At 58.8% G+C, this 20,837-nt stretch overlaps 1 protein-coding gene across 2 annotated transcripts in view; it reads left to right on the top strand.

Moving 5' to 3' along the window:
• The window catches only part of PRKG1 (protein kinase cGMP-dependent 1), a 335,004-nt gene that overhangs the window by 257,381 nt on the left and 56,786 nt on the right, over positions 1 to 20,837 (top strand). For both annotated transcript variants that reach the window (XM_068168482.1, XM_068168480.1), the window contains exons 6-7: positions 14,417 to 14,494; positions 18,496 to 18,590. In XM_068168482.1, coding sequence (XP_068024583.1) covers positions 14,417 to 14,494; positions 18,496 to 18,590 — 173 coding nt within the window. The remainder of the gene's footprint in view (positions 1 to 14,416; positions 14,495 to 18,495; positions 18,591 to 20,837) is intronic.

Here is a 20,837-nt window from a genome sequence, read left to right as displayed (position 1 = left end):
AGATGAAGTGGACAGACCATCAGCAAGTGGAGATACCTCTGGCCAAGCAGCCCTCACTGCTCAGTGTCACCTGAGGGCCTGGTGGGAGAGAGAGATCTCTCAAGGATAGAAGCTTTGTGTTTGAATGACCCTCAGGATGACCCTGGAAGAGGAGAAGCCACTGCCAGAACGTTAACCTAGGGCAAGGCCAGAGAAGCCTTCAATGCTTCTGCTTGGAGAGGATCTTTAAGGCAATCCCTAAGGAAAACTAAATGCCCTAACTGAATAAAAAAGGAAGGCAATGGCTTGAAATGAGAGCAGAGCAGACTGAGGTTGGATGTGAGGAACAAGTTCTGCCCCAGGAGGCTGCTGGAGCACTGCAGCAGGCTGCCCAGGGAGGTGGTTGAGGCTCCATGCCTGGAGCTATTGCAGGGGAGGCTGGAGAGGGCTCTGGGCAGCCTGCTCCAGTGGAGGATGTCCCTGCTGGGTGCAGGGGGATGGGTTAGGGGGGTGGAATGGATCTCTGGAGGTCCCTTCCAGCCCATTCTATAATCCTGTGCCAACCCAAGAGAGAGAGAGCAGGGGAAGGCAGTGCAGAGCCCTCCAGCACTGCCCATGCCCACCACCAGCTCATCCTCAGCTGCCTCAGCAGCACAGCCTGACCTTCCTCCAGGCACTTCAAACACCTTCTCTCAAGCCTGGCTGTCCTGCCTGCCCTCTGCTTTCCCTTCTCTTAGCATCTCCCCTCCTGCCTCCTACCACAAGCAGAAATTCCTCTGGCTGAGCTCCTGGAAAGCTCCTCCAAATGCATGGTCAAATCTGAAGGGCCCTGCTGGGAAGTCACTCCAGTGCCACCCCACCTACATCCCCAGCCAAGTGCTGAGTGCTGATCCTGGGTCACAACAACCCCAGGAAGGCTCCAGGCTGGGGGCAGAGGGGCTGGAAAGTGCCCAGCAGGAAAGGCCCTGGGGGTGCTGGGTGGCAGCAGTTGGAGTGGAGCCAGCAGTGCCCAAGTGGCCTTGTTGAACCTCATGCCATGGCTGCAGCCTGGCCAGGTGCCCCTGCACAGCCTCCCTGCCCTCCAGCAGATCAACACTGACACCCAGTTCGGTGCTTCAATCTCCTCACCCAGATCATTGATGAAGATGTTAAAGAGAACTGACCCAGCACTGAGCCCTGGGGAGCTCCACCTGTGCCCAGCCACCAGCTGCAGTGATCTCCACTCCCCACCACTCCCTGGGCCCATCCAAGCAGTTCTTTGCCCAATGAAGCCTCCCCCATCCAAGCCATGAGCAGCCAGGTTCCCCAGGAGGATGCTGCTTAGGTTGTCCAAGCAGAGGGAAGCAGCAAGTCCTGCCTGGTGTCTGCATCTGCTCCTCAGGAGCACAACCATCCACAGTAACCATGCTGGTGCCCTGGCCTGCAGTGGGAGAAGTGAAGAAGTGCTTCTTCCCCTGGCAGCTTGTCAAAGCTGCTGATAGAGGATGGTGCAGATCACAGAATGTTAGAGCTTGGAAGGGACCTCCAGAGAGCATCCAGCCCAGCCCCTGCCAGAGCAGGGCACCCAGGGCTGGCTGCACAGGAAGGCATCCAGGGGAGGTTGGAAGCTCTCCAGAGCAGGAGACTCCACAACCTCTCTGGGCAGCCTGCTCCAGGCCTCCAGCAGCCTCACCCCAAAGAAGTTTCTCCTCCTCCCCTTGAGCTGAAACCTTCTCTCTTCCACTTTGCATCCACTGCTCCTTGGCTCCTGGCTGTGCACCACCCACAAGAGCTTGGCCCCCTCCCCTTGCCCCCCAGCCCTCAGCTCTTGGCAGACATTGAGCAGATCCCTCTCAGCCTTCTCCTCTCCAGCCTCAGCAGCCCCAGGGCTCTCAGCCTCTCTCCACAGGGCAGATGCTCAGGTCCCCAACTCCTCCTCCTGGCTCTCCCTTGGGCTCTCCCCAGCAGCTCTCTGTCTCTCTGCACCTGGGGAGCCCAGCACTGGGCACAGGATTGCAGCTGTGGTCTGAGCAGGGCAGAGCAGAGGGGGAGCAGAACCTCCCCAGCCCTGCTGGCCACCCTTTGCTTGCTGCCCCCCAGGCCCCCATTGGCTCTCTTGGCCCCCAGGGCACATTGCTGTCCCCTGCAGCCCTTGCTGCCCACCAGCACTCCGAGGTCTTGCTCCATGCAGCTGCTCTGCAGCAGGGCAGCTCCTAACCTGTCCTGGGGCCTGCTGCTGTTCCTGCCCCGATGCAGGAGCCTGCACTTGGCCTTCCTGAGCTCCATGAGGTTTGCCTGCAGCCAGCTCTCAGCCTCTCCAGCTCTCTTGGGTGGAGAGGCATTGTGAGGGTTGGAGAGGCCTCCAGGAGCTTGACTTGAGGTGGAGACACTCAGTGCCCAAGTAGAACTGAGGTGCCAGGAGCATGGCCAACAAGGGTCTAGGAAGCTCTTCAGACAAGCAAGCAAAACTAGCTTGGGAATAGGCTCAGACCTTGCCCAGGAGAAGGAAGTGTGGGCAGAGCATGCCCTGTGCCTTGGATGTGAGGCTGTGGTTTCCTTTGTCAGAGAGTTGGAGGCCAAGCTACCTGTTCAGCTCCCAGTCCACAACCCAACTGCATCAGCCCTTTCCCTCTCCCCTGCTCATGGGAGCTGCCTGTGATCACTTTGATGGTTTCCATGGCCACTCCATCCTGGAGGAAATGAAATCCAGCCAAGCTAAATGAGACAAGGGCTAAAGATTTATCTGGTTAATGTGGCTGTGGGTGAGGAAAATGGAGTACTGCTGGTTCAAATAAAGGGGCTGGAGAGGCAAGGTGTAATCAAGTCCTTGACTCACTGGCTCCTTGGCTCTCTATTTTATTGCTTTTCTAACAGAGTTTGTAGGGTAAGGCTGAAGGGATCTAGCTCAGCTTCTTGAGGCTTCTAGCAGCCTAGCAGGGATGGTAAATAAGGCTCCAGCAGCAGCACTGCCACAGCCATGGAGGTGCAGGGGCAGCATGGAATGGTTGGAGTTGGGAAGGACCTTTAAGGGTCATGTAGTGCAACCCCCCTGCACTCAGCAGCTTGCTCAGAGCCCTCTCCAGCTTCAGCTGGAATGTGATGTGATGCCCAGCTCTCTGGGCAGCCTGGGCCAGGCTCTCCCCACCCTCAGCATGAGAAATTCCTTCCCTCTGGTCTGAATGTTCCTCTTTCAGTGTCTGGGGGAAGAAGACCAAAGCCCAGAGACCTCAGCTGTGCAGGGGGCACTGTGTCCAGTTCTGGGCTCCTCAGTTTAAGAGTGACATTGAGACACTTGAAGGTGTCCAGAGAAGGGCAACAAGGCTGGGGAGAGGCCTTGAGCACAGCCCTGTGAGGAGAGGCTGAGGGAGCTGGGGTTGCTTAGCCTGGAGAAGAGGAGGCTCAGGGGTGACCTCATTGCTCTCTACAACTACCTGCAGGGAGGTTGTAGCCAGGTAGGGGTTGGACTCTTCTCTCTAGCAACCAGCAGCAGAACAAGAGGACACAGTCTCAAGCTGTGCCAGGGGAGGTTTAGGCTGAAGGTGAGGAGAAAGTTCTTCACCGAGCGAGTCATTCGTCATTGGAATGTGCTGCCCAGGGAGGTGGTGGAGTCCCCATCCCTGGAGGTGTTCAAGAGGGGATTGGATGTGGCACTTGGTGCCATGGTCTAGTCATGAGCTCTGTGGTGCCAGGTTGGACTCAATGCTCTTTGAGGTCTCTTCCAACCTTGGTGATACTGTGATACTGTGATACTGTGAGTGTGGGGCCCTGCAGACCTTTGCTGTCTTGATTTAACAGGCAAGAAAATACATCTCAGATCAAAACCAGCAGGAGTTGCCCTGAGAGGCTTGTTCTGTTCTGAGGAGCTCCAGTGAGGGGCAAGAGAGCTGGGGAAGGGTGTGGAGAAGAGGGCTGGGGAGGAGCAGCTGAGGGAGCTGGGGGGGTTGAGTGTGGAGCAGAGGAGGCTGAGGGAGACTTCCTTGCTCTCTGCAGCTCCTGAGAGGAGGCTGCAGCCAGCTGGGGGCTGGGCTCTGCTCCCCAGGCTCAGGTGAGAGAAGGAGAGGAACTGGCCTGAAGTTGTGCCAGGGGAGGCTTAGGTTGGATGTCAGAAGAAACTTCTTCCCTGTAAGGGTTCTCAAGCCCTGGCCCAGGCTGCCCAGGGAGGTGTCTGAATCCCCATCCCTGGAGGTCTTGCAAAGGTGCAGAGCTGTGGTGCTGAGGGCCAGGGCCTAGCCCCAGCCTGGGCAGGGTCAGAGGATGGCTGGAGTGGATGAGCTGGGAGGCCTTTTCCAACTGAAATGATTTGATGGATGTCAGTTGTCCATCTCTAGTGTCCTTGGCTGCTTGCTGCTGTTGGGAAACTCTGGTTTGAACCATTGGCATCAGTGGGAACTGGGGAATGATCCCTTTCACCACCCCCCCTTATCCAGCAAGAGATCACTTGTAGGAGAGGCAAAAAGGATGCTTGGGGTGCTGGCACAGAGCAGAAGCGGGGAGGTGGTGGGGCAGGAGCTCTCCCTTTGTCTTGGGCTGGTGTGGCTGGCAGCCTCTGCTCACTGGCACAGGCTGCCCAGGGAGGCTGTGGCTGCCTCCTGCCTGCAGGTGCTGAGGGCCAGGCTGGATGAGGCCTGGAGTAGGCTGGGCTGGTGGGAGGAGTCCCTGCCCATGGTGGGGCTGCTCTGTAAGGTCCCAGCCAGCCCATTCTGTGATGCAAAGCTTAGCTGCTGCCCCTGCAGCTTTGCTGAGCAGGGCTTGCTGCACTCACCACCCCAAGGGGTGCTCTCTAGCTGCTTCTTCACAAAATCTGTTTCCTTTCCTTCTCCCTCCCCTCCTTTTGCTCAGTTCCTGTAAGAGCTGTGTCTTCTTCAGTAGAACCCCTGCCAGGAGCACCTGTGAAAGCACTTCCCTGACTGCCCCCCACTCAGCACAGGCATCCCCCTCAGGTCTTCTCCAGGTGGGACCTGTTGGGTGGGAGCAAGCCATGAGCAGGGCAAATGTGTGGCAGAGGTCTTCTGCCCAATCAGCGTTGCAGTCAGGGAATACTGTTCCCTTTGAACTCTTTTTGATGCAGTGAACTTTAGAAGCTCTCCAGAAGCAGCTTGTGTTTGTCCTGAGAATCCTTGTGGCTCTGGAGGGATCTTTGTCCAGCTGCCTTCTGCAGGGAGCTGATGCCTCCAGGGCAGGGCTGTTATTAAATTCCCTGTCAGCAGCACAGCTGCCCTTTGCTCTGGGCTTACTTCCTAACAAACAGCCAAAGCTTGGCTGTGGGTTGGCTTTTGTACCCAATGCAGAGTGTCAAAGCCCCCCAGCTGCAGAATTCCATCTCTCTGGCCATGCAAAGCAGCTGGCTCTCCTGTATCCATGGGAATCTGAATGGGGTTGTGGAGAGATGCTCCCCCAACTGCCAGAGCAGCACAGCAGCTTCCAGGCCGTTGCAGACCCACCTGGTGAAGCCTGCTCACTGGATCCTCTCTGCCCACCACCACCCAGCAATGCAGATGCTGAAGCCAGGGCTTCACCCTGAGCCTTCAAGTGAGGCTGGACAGGGCTCTGGGCAGCCTGCTCTGGTGGGGGATGCCCCTGCTGAGTGCAGGGGGCTGGCTGGATGAGCTTGCTGTGAGTCTGTGATGCTGTGTGTGGGGTCTGTGTTGGAACAGGCTTTCAGGTGACCTCAGAAGCAGGTTTATGGCTGCCAGTTTGCCAGCTGCCTGTTAAGCAGTACCACACATCCCTTCTGGCTTCTTGCACTCACCTGGAACCACAGTCTCACAGTATCACCAAGGTTGGAAGAGACCTCAAAGATCACCAAGCCCAACCTGTCACCACAGACCTCATGACTAGACCATGGCACCAAGTGCCATATCCAGTCCCCTCTTGAACACTTCCAGGGATGGGGACTCCACCACCTCCCTGGGCAGCACATTCCAATGGCCAATTACTCTCCTCACCTCCAGCCTAAACCTCCCCTGGCACAGCTTGAGACTGTGTCCTCTTGTTCTGGTGCTGGGTGCCTGGGAGCAGAGCCCAAGCCCCACCTGGCTACAACCTCCCTGCAGTGAGTTGTAGAGAGCAAGAAGGTCTCCCCTGAGCCTCCTCTTCTCCAGGCTAAGCAACCCCAGCTCCCTCAGCCTCTCCTCACAGGGCTGTGCCCCAGACCCCTCCCCAGCTTTCTTGCCCTTCTCTGGACACCTTCCAGCAGCTCAACCTCTTTCCTGACCTGAGGAGCCCAGAGCTGGACACAGGACGCAAGGTGTGGCCTCAGCAGTGCTGAGCACAGGGCACAAGGACTTCCCTGCTCCTGCTGGCCACACTCTTCCTGCTGCAGGCCAGGATGCCCTTGGCCTTCTTGGCCCCCTGGGCACAGTGCTGGCTCATGTTTAGGCAGCTGTCAACCAGCACCCCCAGGTCCCTCTCTGCTCTGGCTTGGAAGAGACCTTGAAGATCATCCAGCTCCAGCATCCTTGCCATGGGCAGGGACACTTTCCACAAGGTTAGGTTGCCAGCCTGGCCTGGAACACTTCCTTCTCTCCACTCTCAAGCTCCCTCTTGCAGGCCAAACCATCCCCCCTTGGCCTGGCACAAGAGGCCCTGCTCAGCAGTCTGTCCCCAGCTTTCTGCTGGGCCCTTGGAGCACTGCAAGGCCACCAGGAGGGCTCCCTGCAGCCTTCTCCCCTGCAGGCTGCCCAAGGCCAACTCTCCCAGCCCTCTCCCAGCAGAGGGCTTCCAGCCCTCAGAACATATTCCCAGCCTCCTGTGGACATGTTCCAACAGGTCCTTGCTTTTCTCAGGCTGAGGATCCCAGAGCTGAACCTGCATTAGGCATCCCTCTCATTAACAACCAGCTCTGAGATGGATCAGTGGGTACAAAAAGCCACTCCAGCAATGATGTGGTCACCATTAGGGCATGAGGTGAAGGCAGCACCATGGAACAGTGTGCACCAGGCCAGAAAACCAATCAGTCTGAGTGGCAGCAGCTGGAGAGGAGGCAACAGTGCCCAGGGGGGCCAGAAGGGCAGCAGCAGCCTGGCCTGGAGCAGCAATGGTGTGGGCAGCAGGAGCAGGGCAGGGATTGTGCCCTGGGCTGGGCACTGGGGAGGCCACAGCTTGAGTGCTGCCTTCAGCTCTGGGCCCTCCCTGCCAGCAGGAGCTGGAGGGCTGGAGCAGGGCCAGAGAAGGGCAAGAGAGCTGGGGAAGGGTGTGGAGAAGAGGGCTGGGGAGGAGCAGCTGAGGGAGCTGGGGGGTTGAGTGTGGAGCAGAGGAGGCTGAGGGAGACCTCCTTGCTCTCTGCAGCTCCTGAGAGGAGGCTGCAGCCAGCTGGGGGCTGGGCTCTGCTCCCCAGGCTCAGGTGAGAGAAGGAGAGGAACTGGCCTGAAGTTGTGCCAGGGGAGGCTTAGGTTGGAGCTGAGGAACAATTCCTTTGGTGGCAGAGTGGTCAGGGAGTGGCAGAGGCTGCCCAGGGAGGTGGTGGAGTCCCCATGCCTGGAGGTGTTGCAGCAAGCTGTGGCCATGGCACCTGGGGCCATGGTTTAGTGGCTGTGGTGGGGTTGGGTTGGTGCTGGACTGGAGGAGCTTGGAGAGCTTCTCCACCCAAACCATTCTGTGGTTCTGTTCTATGATTCTATGTGCATCAGGCCCAGTCCCTCCTGCATCAGCCTCTCAAGCTCATGCCTAGCAGCCTGGTTTGCCGGGAGCATCCCCAGGGCTTCATCTGGGGACTGAAATGGAGCTTTCTGACAGCCTGAATTCGATGGTCTATGGAATGGGTCTCTTTACTGATGAGGTCCTTGCCATGACTTCATGCAGGCACAGGGCAGAAGGAGGCTGGGGGCAGGCATTTGCTGTGCTGGGATCACAGGAAGCATGAAAAGAGAATGTGCATAGAATGGTTTGGAGAGAACCTTGAAGACCATCCAGCTCCAGCCCCCTGCCCTGGGCAGGGACCCCTCCCCCCAGCCCAGGCTGCTCCAGGCCTCATCCAGCCTGGCCTGCAACCCCTCCAGGCAGGAGGCAGCCACAGCCTCCCTGGGCAGCCTGTGCCAGAGTCTCCCCAGCCCCAAGGGGAAGAATCTCCTCCTAATGTCTCACCTAAGTGGAGCTTCATCTCACCTGAAGCTATCAGCCCTCAGCCTGGCCCTCCCAGCCCTTGTCCAAAGTCCCTCCCCAGCTCTCCTGGAGCCCCTGGGAGGTTGATAGAAGGTTTGCTCAGAAGCTTTCCCCACAGCATCTCTCTGATCTGCTCAGTGTCTTCCCCTGGGAGCTCATGTCAATGGCAGCTCCCAGCACCCTCTGCCTTTAGCCCAGCTGCCACTGGTTGAACAGCCACACAGCCCTGGGGAGCACTCTTGGTGGCAGTGGACCAAGGAAACCAACCCCAGGCTTCTGCTGGCCTGACAGCATTCTCCGGCTTCCAGCCTCCAGCCCTCCCTGGCCCAAGGCTGGAGGAAGGGGAATTGTTTCTCCTCAGGCTGCTTTTATCTGCGAGGTGCAGGCAATGCCCTTTTGTCTGGAGAGGCAGGAGACAGAACTGGCAATGATGTTAGAACAACCAAAAGCAGCCCAAATGTTAATGGGCTCGGTGGAAGCTTCCTGCCGGGGCCGGGAGCCGCCGTCCTCCGCCCTGGCGTTGTGCGCACTGACATCTGCTGGCGCCGCTGCAGCAGCCCCGGGCCGGCGGGGGGGGGGGGGAGGAGCATGCAAAGTGCTCCTGCACAGCCTGTGGCCTCCAGCTGAACGATCACAGAGCCACAGGAGGTCGGCTTGGAAGGGGCCCCAAGGATCCCCTGCTCTAACCTTATGAGCTTTGAGCCTGCGGCAGCTGGAGAACACTCTCTGGTTGTGGAGCTGCTCATGAGATCTCAGCTTGCTGCTGTGCAAGAGGCTGAGCATGCAAATAGGGAGACTGTAGAGCAGTGTGGTTGGAAGGGACCCCTGGGCATCCCCCAGCCCAAGCCCTGCTCCAGCAGGGCACCCCCAGCAGCTTGCCCAGCAGCACAGTGCCCAGGGGGGGTTGGAAGCTCTCCACACCAGGAGACTCCACAACCTCTCTGGGCAGCCTGCTCCAGGCCTCCAGCAGCCTCACAACAAACAACTTTCTCCTCCTGCTCAGCTCCAACCTCCTGCCTGCCACTCTGTGCCCCTTGCCCCTTGGCCTGGCCCTGGGCACCACTCAGCAGAGCCTGGCCCCAGCCTCTTGCCCCCCACAGCTCCTTTAGCTCTTGCTGAGCATTGCTCAGCTGCCCTCTGGGGCTGCTCTTCTGCAGGCTCTCAGCCCCAGGGCTCTCAGCCTTTGCTGCTCCCAGAGCTGCTCCAGGCCCCTCAGCAGCTTCCCAGCCTGCCCTGGGCTCTCTCCAGCACTTCCCTGCCTCTGGAACTGGGGAGCCCAGGACTGGACACAGGATTCCAGATGTGGCCTGGCTAGAGCAGAGTAGAAGGGGAGAAGAACTTCCCTTGCCCTGCTGCCCACACTCTTGGTGCCCCCCAGCACCCCATTGGCTTCCTGGCCACCAGGGCACCTTGCTGGCTCGTGGGGAACTTGTTGGCCCCCAGCACTCCCAGGTCCTGCTCCCTGGAGCTGCTTCCCAGCAGGTCTCCCCTCCCCTGCCCTGCTGCAGGAGGTTGTTCCTCCCCAGGGGCAGGACCCTACCCTTGCCCTTGGTGACCCCCAGGAGGTTCCCTCTGCCCAGCCCTGCAGCCTGCCCAGCTCTGGCTGGCAGCACAGCCTGAGGGCTGTCAGCCTCTGCTGCCAGTGCTGTGCCATCACAAACCTCAGTCATGAACAAAAGCTGATGCTGAACCTCTCTCAACCTGCTGCCCACACCCTACTGGGTGTTCTTCTTGGCCACCAGGGCACATTGCTCTCCCACGGAGAACTTCATGACCACCAGCACTCCCAGGTCCTTCTGTGCAGAGCTACTTGCTGAACACTGAGAAAATCCCTTCTCAGGCTGCTCTCCTCCAGCCAACCAGCCCCAGGTCACCTTCCCTCCCCAGATCTTGGTGTCTTCTCAGAGCACATCTTGGCTGGCCAGGGTTCCTTTCCCTGGAGAGTTAGTTTCCCTTGGGAAATTACCTGGCTGGCACTTGAGCAGCTTTCATTGCTGTGCCTCTCTGTTTTAACCATTCAGTTAGCTTCTGGGGGCTGTATGTGAGCTGAGCTCTGATTTCCTGCTCTTTGCAGTATCTGTGAGCTGCAAGAGCAGTGATTGAAAAAGCCTCTTTGTGATAGCAGAGAAACGATTTCACCCTTCAGCCCGCAGGAGCTGCTGCAGATCCAAACAGATAGCCACCAGGCTCAGGGGCTGGAGGAAGGGAGAGCCCTGAGGGACGGAGTCAGTGAGGTGGTGAGATGGAGATGGCCTCATTGCCAGGCTGTGCAGAGGGCAGCAGGATGCCATGGAACCACAGGATGGGCAAGGTTGGAAGGGACCTTAAAGAGCATCCAGCTCCAGCCCCCTGCCACGGGCAGGGACACCTCCCACCAGCCCAGGCTGCCCAGGGAGGCTGTGGCTGCCTCCTGCCTGGAGGTGTTGCAGACCAGGCTGGATGAGGCCTGGAGCAGCCTGAGCTGGTGGGAGGGGTCCCTGCCCATGGCAGGGGGTTGGAACTGGATGAGCTTTGAGGTCCCTGCCAACCCAGCCCATCCTGTGACTCTGTGACTGAGGAGCTGGGCCTGGCACTGCTTAGTCCTGTGCTGCCCTCTCCTTTGTTGCAAGCAGAGGTGAAGGCAAAGCCTGGTCCTGTGTGACACACACACCGGTGGGGGGGTATCCAGCACACCACTGAAAGTCAGCTCAGGTCACTTCTTCATTGCTTTCTAGCAAGTGGAAAGTACAGCTATTCATGGAAGCACTGGCTGGTGGGGTTGGAAGGGACCTCTGGAGATCTCTGAGTCCCAGCTCCTGCCAGAGCAGGGTCACCCAGGGCAGGGCACACAGGAACAGCAGGAACAGAGCCAGGTGGGTTTGGGAAACCTCCAGAGGAGGCTCCTCCTGCTCTGGGCAGCCTGCTGCAGGGTTCTGCCACTCAAAGCCAAGATGTTCCTCCTGGTGTTTAGCTGGACCTGGGTTGTCAGGCTGAAGCCTGTTTTCCCTTGTCCTGTCTCTGGGCACCACTGAGATTCAGAGGTAGCTTTCCTGCCACCTTGGCAAGTTAGAGCTATTGTCATTTTGGAGCAGAGGAGAGTTTTGTAGGCAGGAGGGGGAGCAAGGGCTCAGCTGGTTGCTGATGCAGACATTTTGTCCCAGAATGTTCCCTGTGGTCAGGTCCTGGAGGTGCTCTGTGGGCAAGAAGATGAGGCAGCCTTGCAGTGGGTAGATGCTCATCGTCCTGGGTAGCACCCAGCAGATGCTTGGGGAAGGGTTGGAGCCAGCTGGATGAGGTCAGCATCTCCCCAAAGCTCCAGCTAGATGCACTCAAGAGCCCTTTGATCTTCCTGCTGGAGTCATTTGATGCTCCATCAGCACTGGCAGCTCTGGTGGCAGATGTCCAGCACCAGGGATGAAATGTGAGCTGCTGTAGCACAGACAGGCTGCTTGAGTTCATCCTCAGCCTGCTCCCTACTGGCTCCTCCTGCCCAGCTGGGGGGCCAGGAGGTCACCTAAGCTCAGCACAGCTCCCTGCCTGGTTAGGGATCCCCCAGAAAGGGAGGCAGAGCCTTCTGGAATCCAGCTCCATGTTGGCAAGGGCTGGAACTTGGCTTCCTGCTCAGCCACAGGCTTCATGGAGTGACCTAAGGCTGTCCCTGGGACTTGGGCTGAAAGGGATCTCCTGTGGCAGCTTCTCTGCTGTGAGGCCAGGCTGAGAGAGTTGGTCTTATTCAGCCTGGAGAAGAGACTGGCTTCTGATAGTTGACAGAGAAAGGCTTTGGAGTGCTAGCAGACTGTAAGTGCTCCATGGGACACCAATGTGCCCCCATGGCCAAGAAGGCCAATGGCATCCTGGGGTGCCTCAAGAAGAGTGTGGCCAGCAGGGCAAAGGAGGTTCTACTCAGTTCTGGTGAGACCACATCTGGAATACTGTGTCCTGTTCTGGCCTCCCCAGTTCAAGAGAGACAGAGACCTGCTGGAGAGAGCTGTGGGGATGCTGATGGGACTGGAACATCTCTGTGAGGAGCAAAAGCTGAGAGCCCTGGGGCTGAGAGCCTGCAGAAGAGCAGCCCCAGAGGGCAGCTGAGCAATGCTCAGCAAGAGCTAAAGGAGCTGTGGGGGGCAAGAGGCTGGGGCCAGGCTCTGTTGAGTGGTGCCCAGGGCCAGGCCAAGGGGCAAGGGGCACAGAGTGGCAGGCAGGAGGTTGGAGCTGAGCAGGAGGAGAAAGTTGTTTGTTGTGAGGCTGCTGGAGGCCTGGAGCAGGCTGCCCAGGGATGGCTGGGGGATGCCCAGAGGTCCCTTCCAGCCCCTCCATGCTGGGGCTCTGGGTTTGCCTTTCCACTCTTTATCCCCATCTGTATCTCCTTCCATCTTTTCCAGCATCCTTTATTTTCTTCCTGCCTCATCCTTCCCATATCCCTGTTTGTTCCCAGCTGCCCTGCCTGTTCCTCTCTTTCCCTTCTCTCTCCCTGTTTCTCTGCTCTGAAGGAAATGAAGCTGGCCCCACTGGCAGCATCTTTGCAGTTGATCTCCTCTGGTGGCCTCTCATGATCCCAAATCAATTTGTGCTGCCTGGTCTGAGCTTCCTTCTCTCATCTTCACCCTTTCTCATCCTTCATGCAGTTTTCAGATGTGGTCTTCTTCCAAGAGCATCGGTTCCCACCCAGCCTTGGCACCCACTGCCACATCCTTCCTCTCTCTCCTGTTTCCAAGCCAACCTTTGACACCTCTGTGGACAGGTGACCTGCTTTCAATTGCTGTGCCCCCAGAGCTGCTGCTCTACCCCTTCCAGTTCGCTTTACAAATGGGATGTTGAGCTTGGCAACAGCTTGGGCATGCCCTGAGCCTCTGCCCTAGGTGCTCCTGCTCAAGGAGGTTGCCACTGACATGAGGGAGCAGGGGCAGCTCAGGGGGCAGGTCCTTGGTGGCCTTTGTGGCAGCTGGTGACAGCCTTTTACAACTGAGTCTGCTTTGCAGGCAGGCAGAGAGAGGAGCAGATGTGTGCCTCAGCACCGGGGAGAAAGAGGCTGCTGGCAGTGGAGGAAGCCTGGGGGCTCTCCAGAGGTGGTTGTCAGGATAAAGGACAGAAGGGAGGGGATGGAAGGAGAGGGGAGATGTGGTTTCCTGTGCCTTGTGCCTGCTTTGAGAGAGGATTCAGGCAGGAAGTGCCCTCAGCAGGAATGCATTACATGGAATCATGGGGTGGGGGTTACCAGGTCCCTTCCCTTCCTTCAGAAGCTTGGGATGCAGTCAGGACTCAGCACTGTCCCTCAGGCCTCACTGCAAACTGTAATGGACCCATGCAGTCCAAAGCATGGATTCACAGACTGCTTTAGGTGGAAGGGACCTCAGAGCTCATCCAGCTCCAGCCCCCTGCCATGGGCAGGGACCCCTCCCACCAGCACAGGCTGCTCCAGGCCTCATCCAGCCTGGCCTGCAACACCTCCAGGCAGGAGGCAGCCACAGCCTCCCTGGGCAGCCTGTGCCAGGCTCTCCCCAGCCTCACTCTCAACAATTTCTTCTTCCTCTCCACTCTCAGTCTCTCCTCTCCCAGCTCAAAGCCATTGTCCCTGGGCCTGGCCCTCCCAGCCCTTCCCCAAAGTCCCTCCCCAGCTCTCCTGGAACCCTTCAGGTCCTGAGGTCTGCCTGGAGCCTTCTCTTCTCCAGGCTGAACATCCACAACTCTCCCAGCCTGGCCCCACAGGGGAGGTTCTCCTGGCTCCCAGGTTGTGGATGTATCATAATCTGCTTGGTATTCCACAACATCCTTTTACTCTTAGAGGTGGCTGCAATAAAAAGCTTTGAAGCTCAACCAGTCTTCCTCCACACAGGACAGCTTCTGGTATCAGCCAGAGCCCCTGAGCTTGCTCAGCTTTGCTCACAGTTTGGAAGCTGATGGGAAAGAAGCTTGAAGGTGACAGCCTGGATGACCTCCTGCCTCAGAAACTTGTAGTTCTATCTATCCCAGCATGGTGAGGTCTGGAAGGGACCTCTGGCCATCCCCCAGCCCAAGCCCTGCTCCAGCAGGGCACCCCCAGCAGCTTGCCCAGCAGCACAGTGCCCGGGGGGGTTGGAAGCTCAGCATCTCTGGGTTAGCTTGGGCACCATGATCCCTGCTAGGCATTCCTGTGTCTGGTTTCTGCAGTGTGGTGTGCTGCCACAGGCATTCATCTGGCAGGAGCTCAGGCAGCACACCAAGGAGCCACAAAGAGCTCCCTCGACACAGGACAGGGTTTCAACCACAGCTGGGCCAGCCCGGGAGGAAATCCGTCCAGGCTTAGGCATTGTCCTGCAGAGCTTCCAAGGGCTGTGCTGAGTGATGGTCACCGGTGCTGCTGCCTCACCTCTGCTGATGTCTTCTTCTGCCTCTCTCACAGACTCACTACGAGAGCGGGGAGTACATCATCCGCCAGGGGGCTCGGGGGGACACCTTCTTCATCATCAGCAAAGGCAAGGTAAGGAGCTGCCTGCGGAGGTCAGCAGAAGGTGCTGCGGTCCCAGCAGCCCCCTGAGAGGAGGCTGCAGCCAGCTGGGGGCTGGGCTCTGCTCCCCAGGCTCAGGTGAGAGAGGGAGAGGAAATGCCCTGAAGTTGTGCCAGGGGAGGCTTAGGTTGGAGAGGAGGAAAAGTTTCTTTGGTGCCAGAGGGCTGGAGCAGGGCCAGAGAAGGGCAAGAGAGCTGGGGAAGGGTCTGGAGAAGAGGGCTGGGGAGGAGCAGCTGAGGGAGCTGGGGGGGTTGAGTGTGGAGCAGAGGAGGCTGAGGGAGACCTCCTTGCTCTCTGCAGCTCCTGAGAGGAGGCTGCAGCCAGCTGGGGGTTGGGCTCTGCTCCCCAGGCTCAGGTGAGAGAAGGAGAGGAACTGGCCTGAAGTTGTGCCAGGGGAGGCTTAGGCTGGAGCTGAGGAACAATTTCTCTGGTGCCAGAGTGGTCAGGGCCTGGCAGAGGCTGCCCAGGGAGGTGGTGGAGTCCCCATGCCTGGAGGTGTTGCAGCAAGCTGTGGCCATGGCACCTGGGGCCATGGCTGGGTGGCCATGGTTGGGTTGGTGCTGGACTGGAGGAGCTTGGAGGCCTCTCCCAACCCAAACCATTCTGTGATTCTCTGCTCTGGAAGCTCAGTGCCAGCCAGAGCTTCCTCTCTGCCCTGCCCAAGGCACAAACATTGCAACTCCTGACATTCAGTGAATCTCCCTGGCCTGGTGTCAGTAGGGAAGAGTGGCCTGGAGGGGCAGAAATGGCTGTGCTGGAGCTGCAGAGCAGTGCTGGCAGCAGGCATTGAGGGGTGGAAGCTGCTGTGGAGTCTCTCAGCAAAGGAGAAAAATCTCCACTCTCTTTTTTTTTAACTTTATTTTCTGTGTTTGAGAGTTTGCCCTAAAATACCCAATGTTTCCTTCTCACAAGGCTGACTTCCAAGCTTCATTCCCTAGGTTATCACTCCTCAGTTTCTGCAAATTAAGCAGGAGCCAGAGGAGCCTCAGCTCTCCCCTTGGGGGATGTGAAAAGCTCTCAGTTTCTGTTCCACTGCTCACAGGGAAAATGTGCTTTAGTGACCTCTCTGCCCAGCAAACCCTGATGGGATTCTGCAGAACGAGATTTGTTCCTTCCATCCAACTTCTGGATGAGTATTTTGGTGGCTGGCCTGATGCTAGCTGGAGAAGCATTTGACTCCTCTGCATTCCAGGGAATACACAGTGGATTCCCTCTGTGGATGACATGGGATGCACTGAAGACAGACACCAGGGGGAGGACGGGCAGCAACAAGGGCAGTGGGTTGAGGCACCCTCACCTAGCTGTGTAGTGCTGCTGACAGCTGGAGGGCAGGATCCATCCAGAGGCACCTGGGCAGGCTGCAGAGCTGGGCCCAAGCCAACCTCAGGAGGCTCAACAAGACCAAGGGCAAGGTCCTGCAGCTGGCTCAGGGCAACCCCAGGCACAGATCCAGGCTGGGGGAGGAGAGGCTGAGAGCAGGCTGCAGGAGAAGGCCTTGGGGGTGCCAGGTGGTGACAGAGTCCCCAGGAGCCAGCCCTGGTCCCTGGCAGCCCAGAGCCAGCTGAGTGCTGAGCTGCAGCCAGAGCAGGGAGAGCAGCAGCACAGGGAGGGGATTCTGCCCCTCTGCTCTGCTCAGAGCCCACCTGCAGCACTGCCTCCAGCTCTGGGGCCCCCAGCACAAGAAGGACCTGGAGCTGCTGGAGAGGCTCCAGAGGAGGCCACAGAGATGCTCAGAGGGCTGCAGAACCTCCCCTGTGGAGCCAGGCTGGGAGAGTTGGGGCTGTGCAGCCTGGAGAAGAGAAGGCTGCAGGCAGACCTCAGAGCAGCCTTGCAGGAGCTGAAGGGCTCCAGGAGAGCTGGGGAGGGACTCTGGAGAAGGGCTGGGAGTGCCAGGCCCAGGGACAATGGCTTTGAGCTGGGAGAGGAGAGATTGAGAGTGGAGAGGAGGAAGAAATTGTTGAGAGTGAGGCTGGGGAGACTCTGGCACAGTTCTGGCAGAGAGGTAGAACTGGGTTGGATGAGGCCTGGAGCTTGCAGCCTCCAGAAGCCTCTGCTGCGTTGTTGTTGCCAAGAGCTGCAGGCACCCTCAGCTGCAGGGACCCCGAGCTGCAGGCACCCTGAGCTGCAGGCATCCTGAGCTGCAGGCACCCTGAGCTGAAGCCACCCTGTGCTGCAGGCATCCTGAGCTGCAGGCATCCTCAGCTGCAGGCACCCTGAGCTGTAGGCATCCTCAGCTGCAGGCACCCTGAGCTGAAGCCACCCTGAGCTGCAGGCATCCTCAGCTGCAGGCACCGTGAGCTGCAGCCACCCTGTGCTGCAGGCATCCTCAGCTGCAGGCATCCTCACCTGCAGGCACCCTGAGCTGAAGCCACCCTGTGCTGCAGGCATCCTGAGCTGCAGGCACCGTGAGCTGCAGGCACCCTGTGCTGCAGGCACCCTGAGCTGTAGGCATCCTCAGCTGCAGGCACCGTGAGCTGAAGCCACCCTGTGCTGCAGGCATCCTCAGCTGCAGGCATCCTGAGCTGTAGGCATCCTGAGCTGCAGGCATCCTGAGCTGTAGGCATCCTGAGCTGCAGGCACCCTGAGCTGTAGGCATCCTGAGCTGCAGGCATCCTGAGCTGTAGGCATCCTGAGCTGCAGGCATCCTCAGCTGCAGGCACCGTGAGCTGCAGCCACCCTGTGCTGCAGGCATCCTCAGCTGCAGGCACCGTGAGCTGCAGCCACCCTGTGCCGCAGGCATCCTCAGCTGCAGGCACCCTGAGCTGCAGGCATCCTGAGCTGCAGGCACCCTGAGCTGAAGCCACCCTGTGCTGCAGGCATCCTGAGCTGCAGGCATCCTGAGCTGTAGGCATCCTGAGCTGCAGGCATCCTGAGCTGTAGGCATCCTGAGCTGCAGGCACCCTGAGCTGTAGGCATCCTGAGCTGCAGGCATCTTGAGCTGCAGGCATCCTCAGCTGCAGGCACCGTGAGCTGCAGCCACCCTGTGCCGCAGGCATCCTCAGCTGCAGGCATCATGGGCTGCAGGCATCCCGAGCTGCAGGCATCCTCAGCTGCAGGCACCCTGAGCTGCAGGCACCCTGAGCTGCAGGCATCCTCAGCTGCAGGCACCCTGAGCTGCAGGCACCCTGAGCTACAGGCATCCTCAGCTGCAGGCACCCTGAGCTGCAGGCATCATGAGCTGCAGGCATCCTCAGCTGCAGGCATCATGGGCTGCAGGCATCCCGAGCTGCAGGCATCCTCAGCTGCAGGCACCCTGAGCTGCAGGCACCCTGAGCTGCAGGCATCCTCAGCTGCAGGCACCCTGAGCTGCAGGCATCCTGAGCTGCAGGCATCCTCAGCTGCAGGCACCCTGAGCTGCAGGCACCCTGAGCTGCAGGCATCCTCAGCTGCAGGCACCCTGAGCTGTAGGCATCATGAGCTGCAGGCATCCTCAGCTGCAGGCACCCTGAGCTGCAGGCATCATGAGCTGCAGGCATCCTCAGCTGCAGGCATCATGGGCTGCAGGCATCCCGAGCTGCAGGCATCCTCAGCTGCAGGCACCCTGAGCTGCAGGCACCCTGAGCTGCAAGCATCCTGAGCTGCAGGCACCCTGAGCTGCAGGCATCCTGAGCTGCAGGCACCCTGAGCTGCAGGCACCCTGAGCTGCAAGCATCCTGAGCTGCAGGCATCCTGAGCTGCAGGCACCCTGAGCTGCAGGCATCATGAGCTGCAGGCATCCTCAGCTGCAGGCATCATGGGCTGCAGGCATCCCGAGCTGCAGGCATCCTCTGCACTATCCCTGCTTGTCTCCTGGGCTGCCGCTTGGCGACGCTGGGGGAGGAGTGCAGGAGTCTGGGACACAGTGCAGTCCTGGAGGTGACACAGAGCAGAGGTTTTCCTGAGGGATCTGGGATATGGCAAATCCCTCTCTGAAGAAAGAGGTTTGGTTTGTTCCTTGGAGTTCTAAAGGCTGGGGCCTCTTGGTTCTTCTCCAGGTGAATGTCACTCGTGAGGACTCCCCCAGTGAGGATCCGGTGTTCCTCCGTACCCTCGGGAAGGGAGATTGGTTTGGGGAGAAAGCTCTGCAAGGGTAAGTGCTCCTTCTGCCCCAGCTCTCCTGCTGAGGCAGTTCATTTGGCAAGGCTCTTTGAAGCCTGCAGAGGCCTCCTTTGCAATTTGGAACGGGATGGGGAGTGGGCTGAGGCTTCTGGAGCCGGGCGTTGTGAGCTGGCCTTGCTACAAGCACCTTCCTGAGAGATCAGCTTTGTCCTGCCGCTGGGTGGCCAGATGTAGATCTCTCCATCTCTGTAGACATCAGGAAATGATTGATCTTTGCAGTGTCCTCCCTGAGCATGTGTTTGAAGGTCAGTACCTGTGATGCTTTGTCCCTCTGGAGGGATCCTGTGTGTGCTTGCCTGGCAGTGGCTGGCTGCAGGCAGCGGCGCTGTGCTCTGATTGCCTCCTCGCCTGTGGGGGAGCTGGGGGAGTGCCTTGGCTTTAGCTCCACATTTGCCTCTGGGATGGCCTAAAAGAAGAGAAAAATCCAAATCCCTTCTCAACAGCTGCCCAGGATGGAAATCTGGGGTGCTGTGAAACAGAGGAGCAGGAGGGTGAGGAAAGGGCAGGAATTTAGTTCAGGACAATGCAGATTTCAACCCAGGAGCCCTGTGGAGGTAAAGATTAGTTGGAAGTGATGTGGAAGACCACTGAGTGCAGTCCTCATCCCAGCACTGCCAAGGCACTAACCCCTGGCCCTCAGCACCACAGCTGGTGGAAACACAGCCTGGAAACCCTTCCAGGGATGGGGACTCCACGCCTGCCCTGGGCAGCCTGGGCCAGGCTTTGACAGTTCTCTGGGGGAAGAAATTGTTCTGATGACCAACCTGAACCTCCCCTGGTGAAACTTTGAGGCTGCTGCTTCTTGTCCTAGCACTGAGTTTGAACACAACCCCAAAGGACCCTTTGAACATTAGTTAATGGGAGTGAGCAAGCTTGGCACTGGTGGGACTGGGCACTGGTGAGACAGTGCAGGATCAGTGCAAGACACTGGCAGAGGTTGCCCAGGGAGGCTGTGGCTGCCTCCTGCCTGGAGGGGTTGCAGGCCAGGCTGGATGAGGCCTGGAGCAGCCTGGGCTGGTGGGAGGGGTCCCTGCCCATGGCAGGGCGCTGGAGCTGGATGGTCTCTAAGGTCCCTTCCACCCTAACCCACTCTGTAATATGTGACAAGCTCAGGCCTGCCCAGCAGGCAGTGGTGGCTGCTGCTTTGTGAGCCATGGCCCTGGGCACAGAGAGCCCCACAAGCTTTTAAAGGGTTTGGCAGAGCTGTTGGCAAAGCCCTGAGACAAAACCCTCCCAGAGGCTTTGGAGGGTAGGAGCTCACAGGCCTGGACAGATGGAAGCAAGGAGGCAGAGTGACACCCAGATGGTGTCGCCAGATGGTTCCTTCAGGGGTTGGCTTTTGTCCTGCAGGCCTCTGGCCCCCACTGGGGGTGGGAGAGATGGCCTGTGGGACCTTTGCTCCAATAGATCTCCTAAGGGCACAGCAGGGCAGTCATTAAATACTATCAAAATGACTGCCAGCACTGCCTGGGGGCCTTCTGTCTTTGGGGGTCTCCAGAGCCTCGGGCAGGGCTTTGCTCTTGCACAGGTGAAGGAGGTTCATAGCACTGCTGTCCCAGATCCTCCCCAGGGCTCCTGCACGGCTGAGGGAGTCACTCTCTGTCTCCAAGAGCACGTTCTGCATCAGACACAAGGGTTGTGTTGGCTTGGGAAGGAGCTTACTGCAAGTGTCTTCAGCTGGCTGCCAACAGCTCCTGCTGCTCAGGAACTTCTCCAAGCTCCTGCACAGGGAGCTGGAAGGTTTGCCCTGCTGGTTGCCCTAACTCCCCAAACCACCACGCAGCAGTCTGGGGTTGTTTTTTTGGGGGGAGTCTGTGGTGTCTCAGGCACCCCATTAATCAGGAGGTGAGGAGAGAGGATGGAGCAAGAGCCTGCCCAGGAGCACTGCCTGGTGATGGCAGGGATGGAGATTGCCTGATGGGCTGCCAGCAGCCACAGGTGGGGGTCAGTGAGGCTGCAGGACTGAGGTAAGAACACAGCATGGACCACCTGGGGCAGGGTTAGGCTCCCAAGCTCAGATCCAGGCTGGGTGAGGAGTGGCTGAGAGCAGCCTGCAGGAGAAGGCCCTGGGGGTGTCAGGTGGTGACAAAGTCCTCAGGAGCCAGCCCTGGTGCCAGGTGCCATGGCCACAGCTTGCTGCAACACCTCCAGGCAGGGAGCCTCAACCACCTCCCTGGGCAGCCTGCTGCAGTGTTCCAGCAGCCTCCTGGGGCAGAAC

This window comes from Melanerpes formicivorus, unplaced genomic scaffold (genome assembly GCF_026170545.1).
Source record: "Melanerpes formicivorus ecotype bairdi unplaced genomic scaffold, bMelFor1.0.p_v2 SCAF_139, whole genome shotgun sequence".
In the NCBI taxonomy this organism is placed as follows: domain Eukaryota; kingdom Metazoa; phylum Chordata; class Aves; order Piciformes; family Picidae; genus Melanerpes; species Melanerpes formicivorus.
The sequence above is the reverse complement of the archived record's forward strand: the minus strand, read 5'-3'. Positions and strand labels throughout refer to the sequence as shown.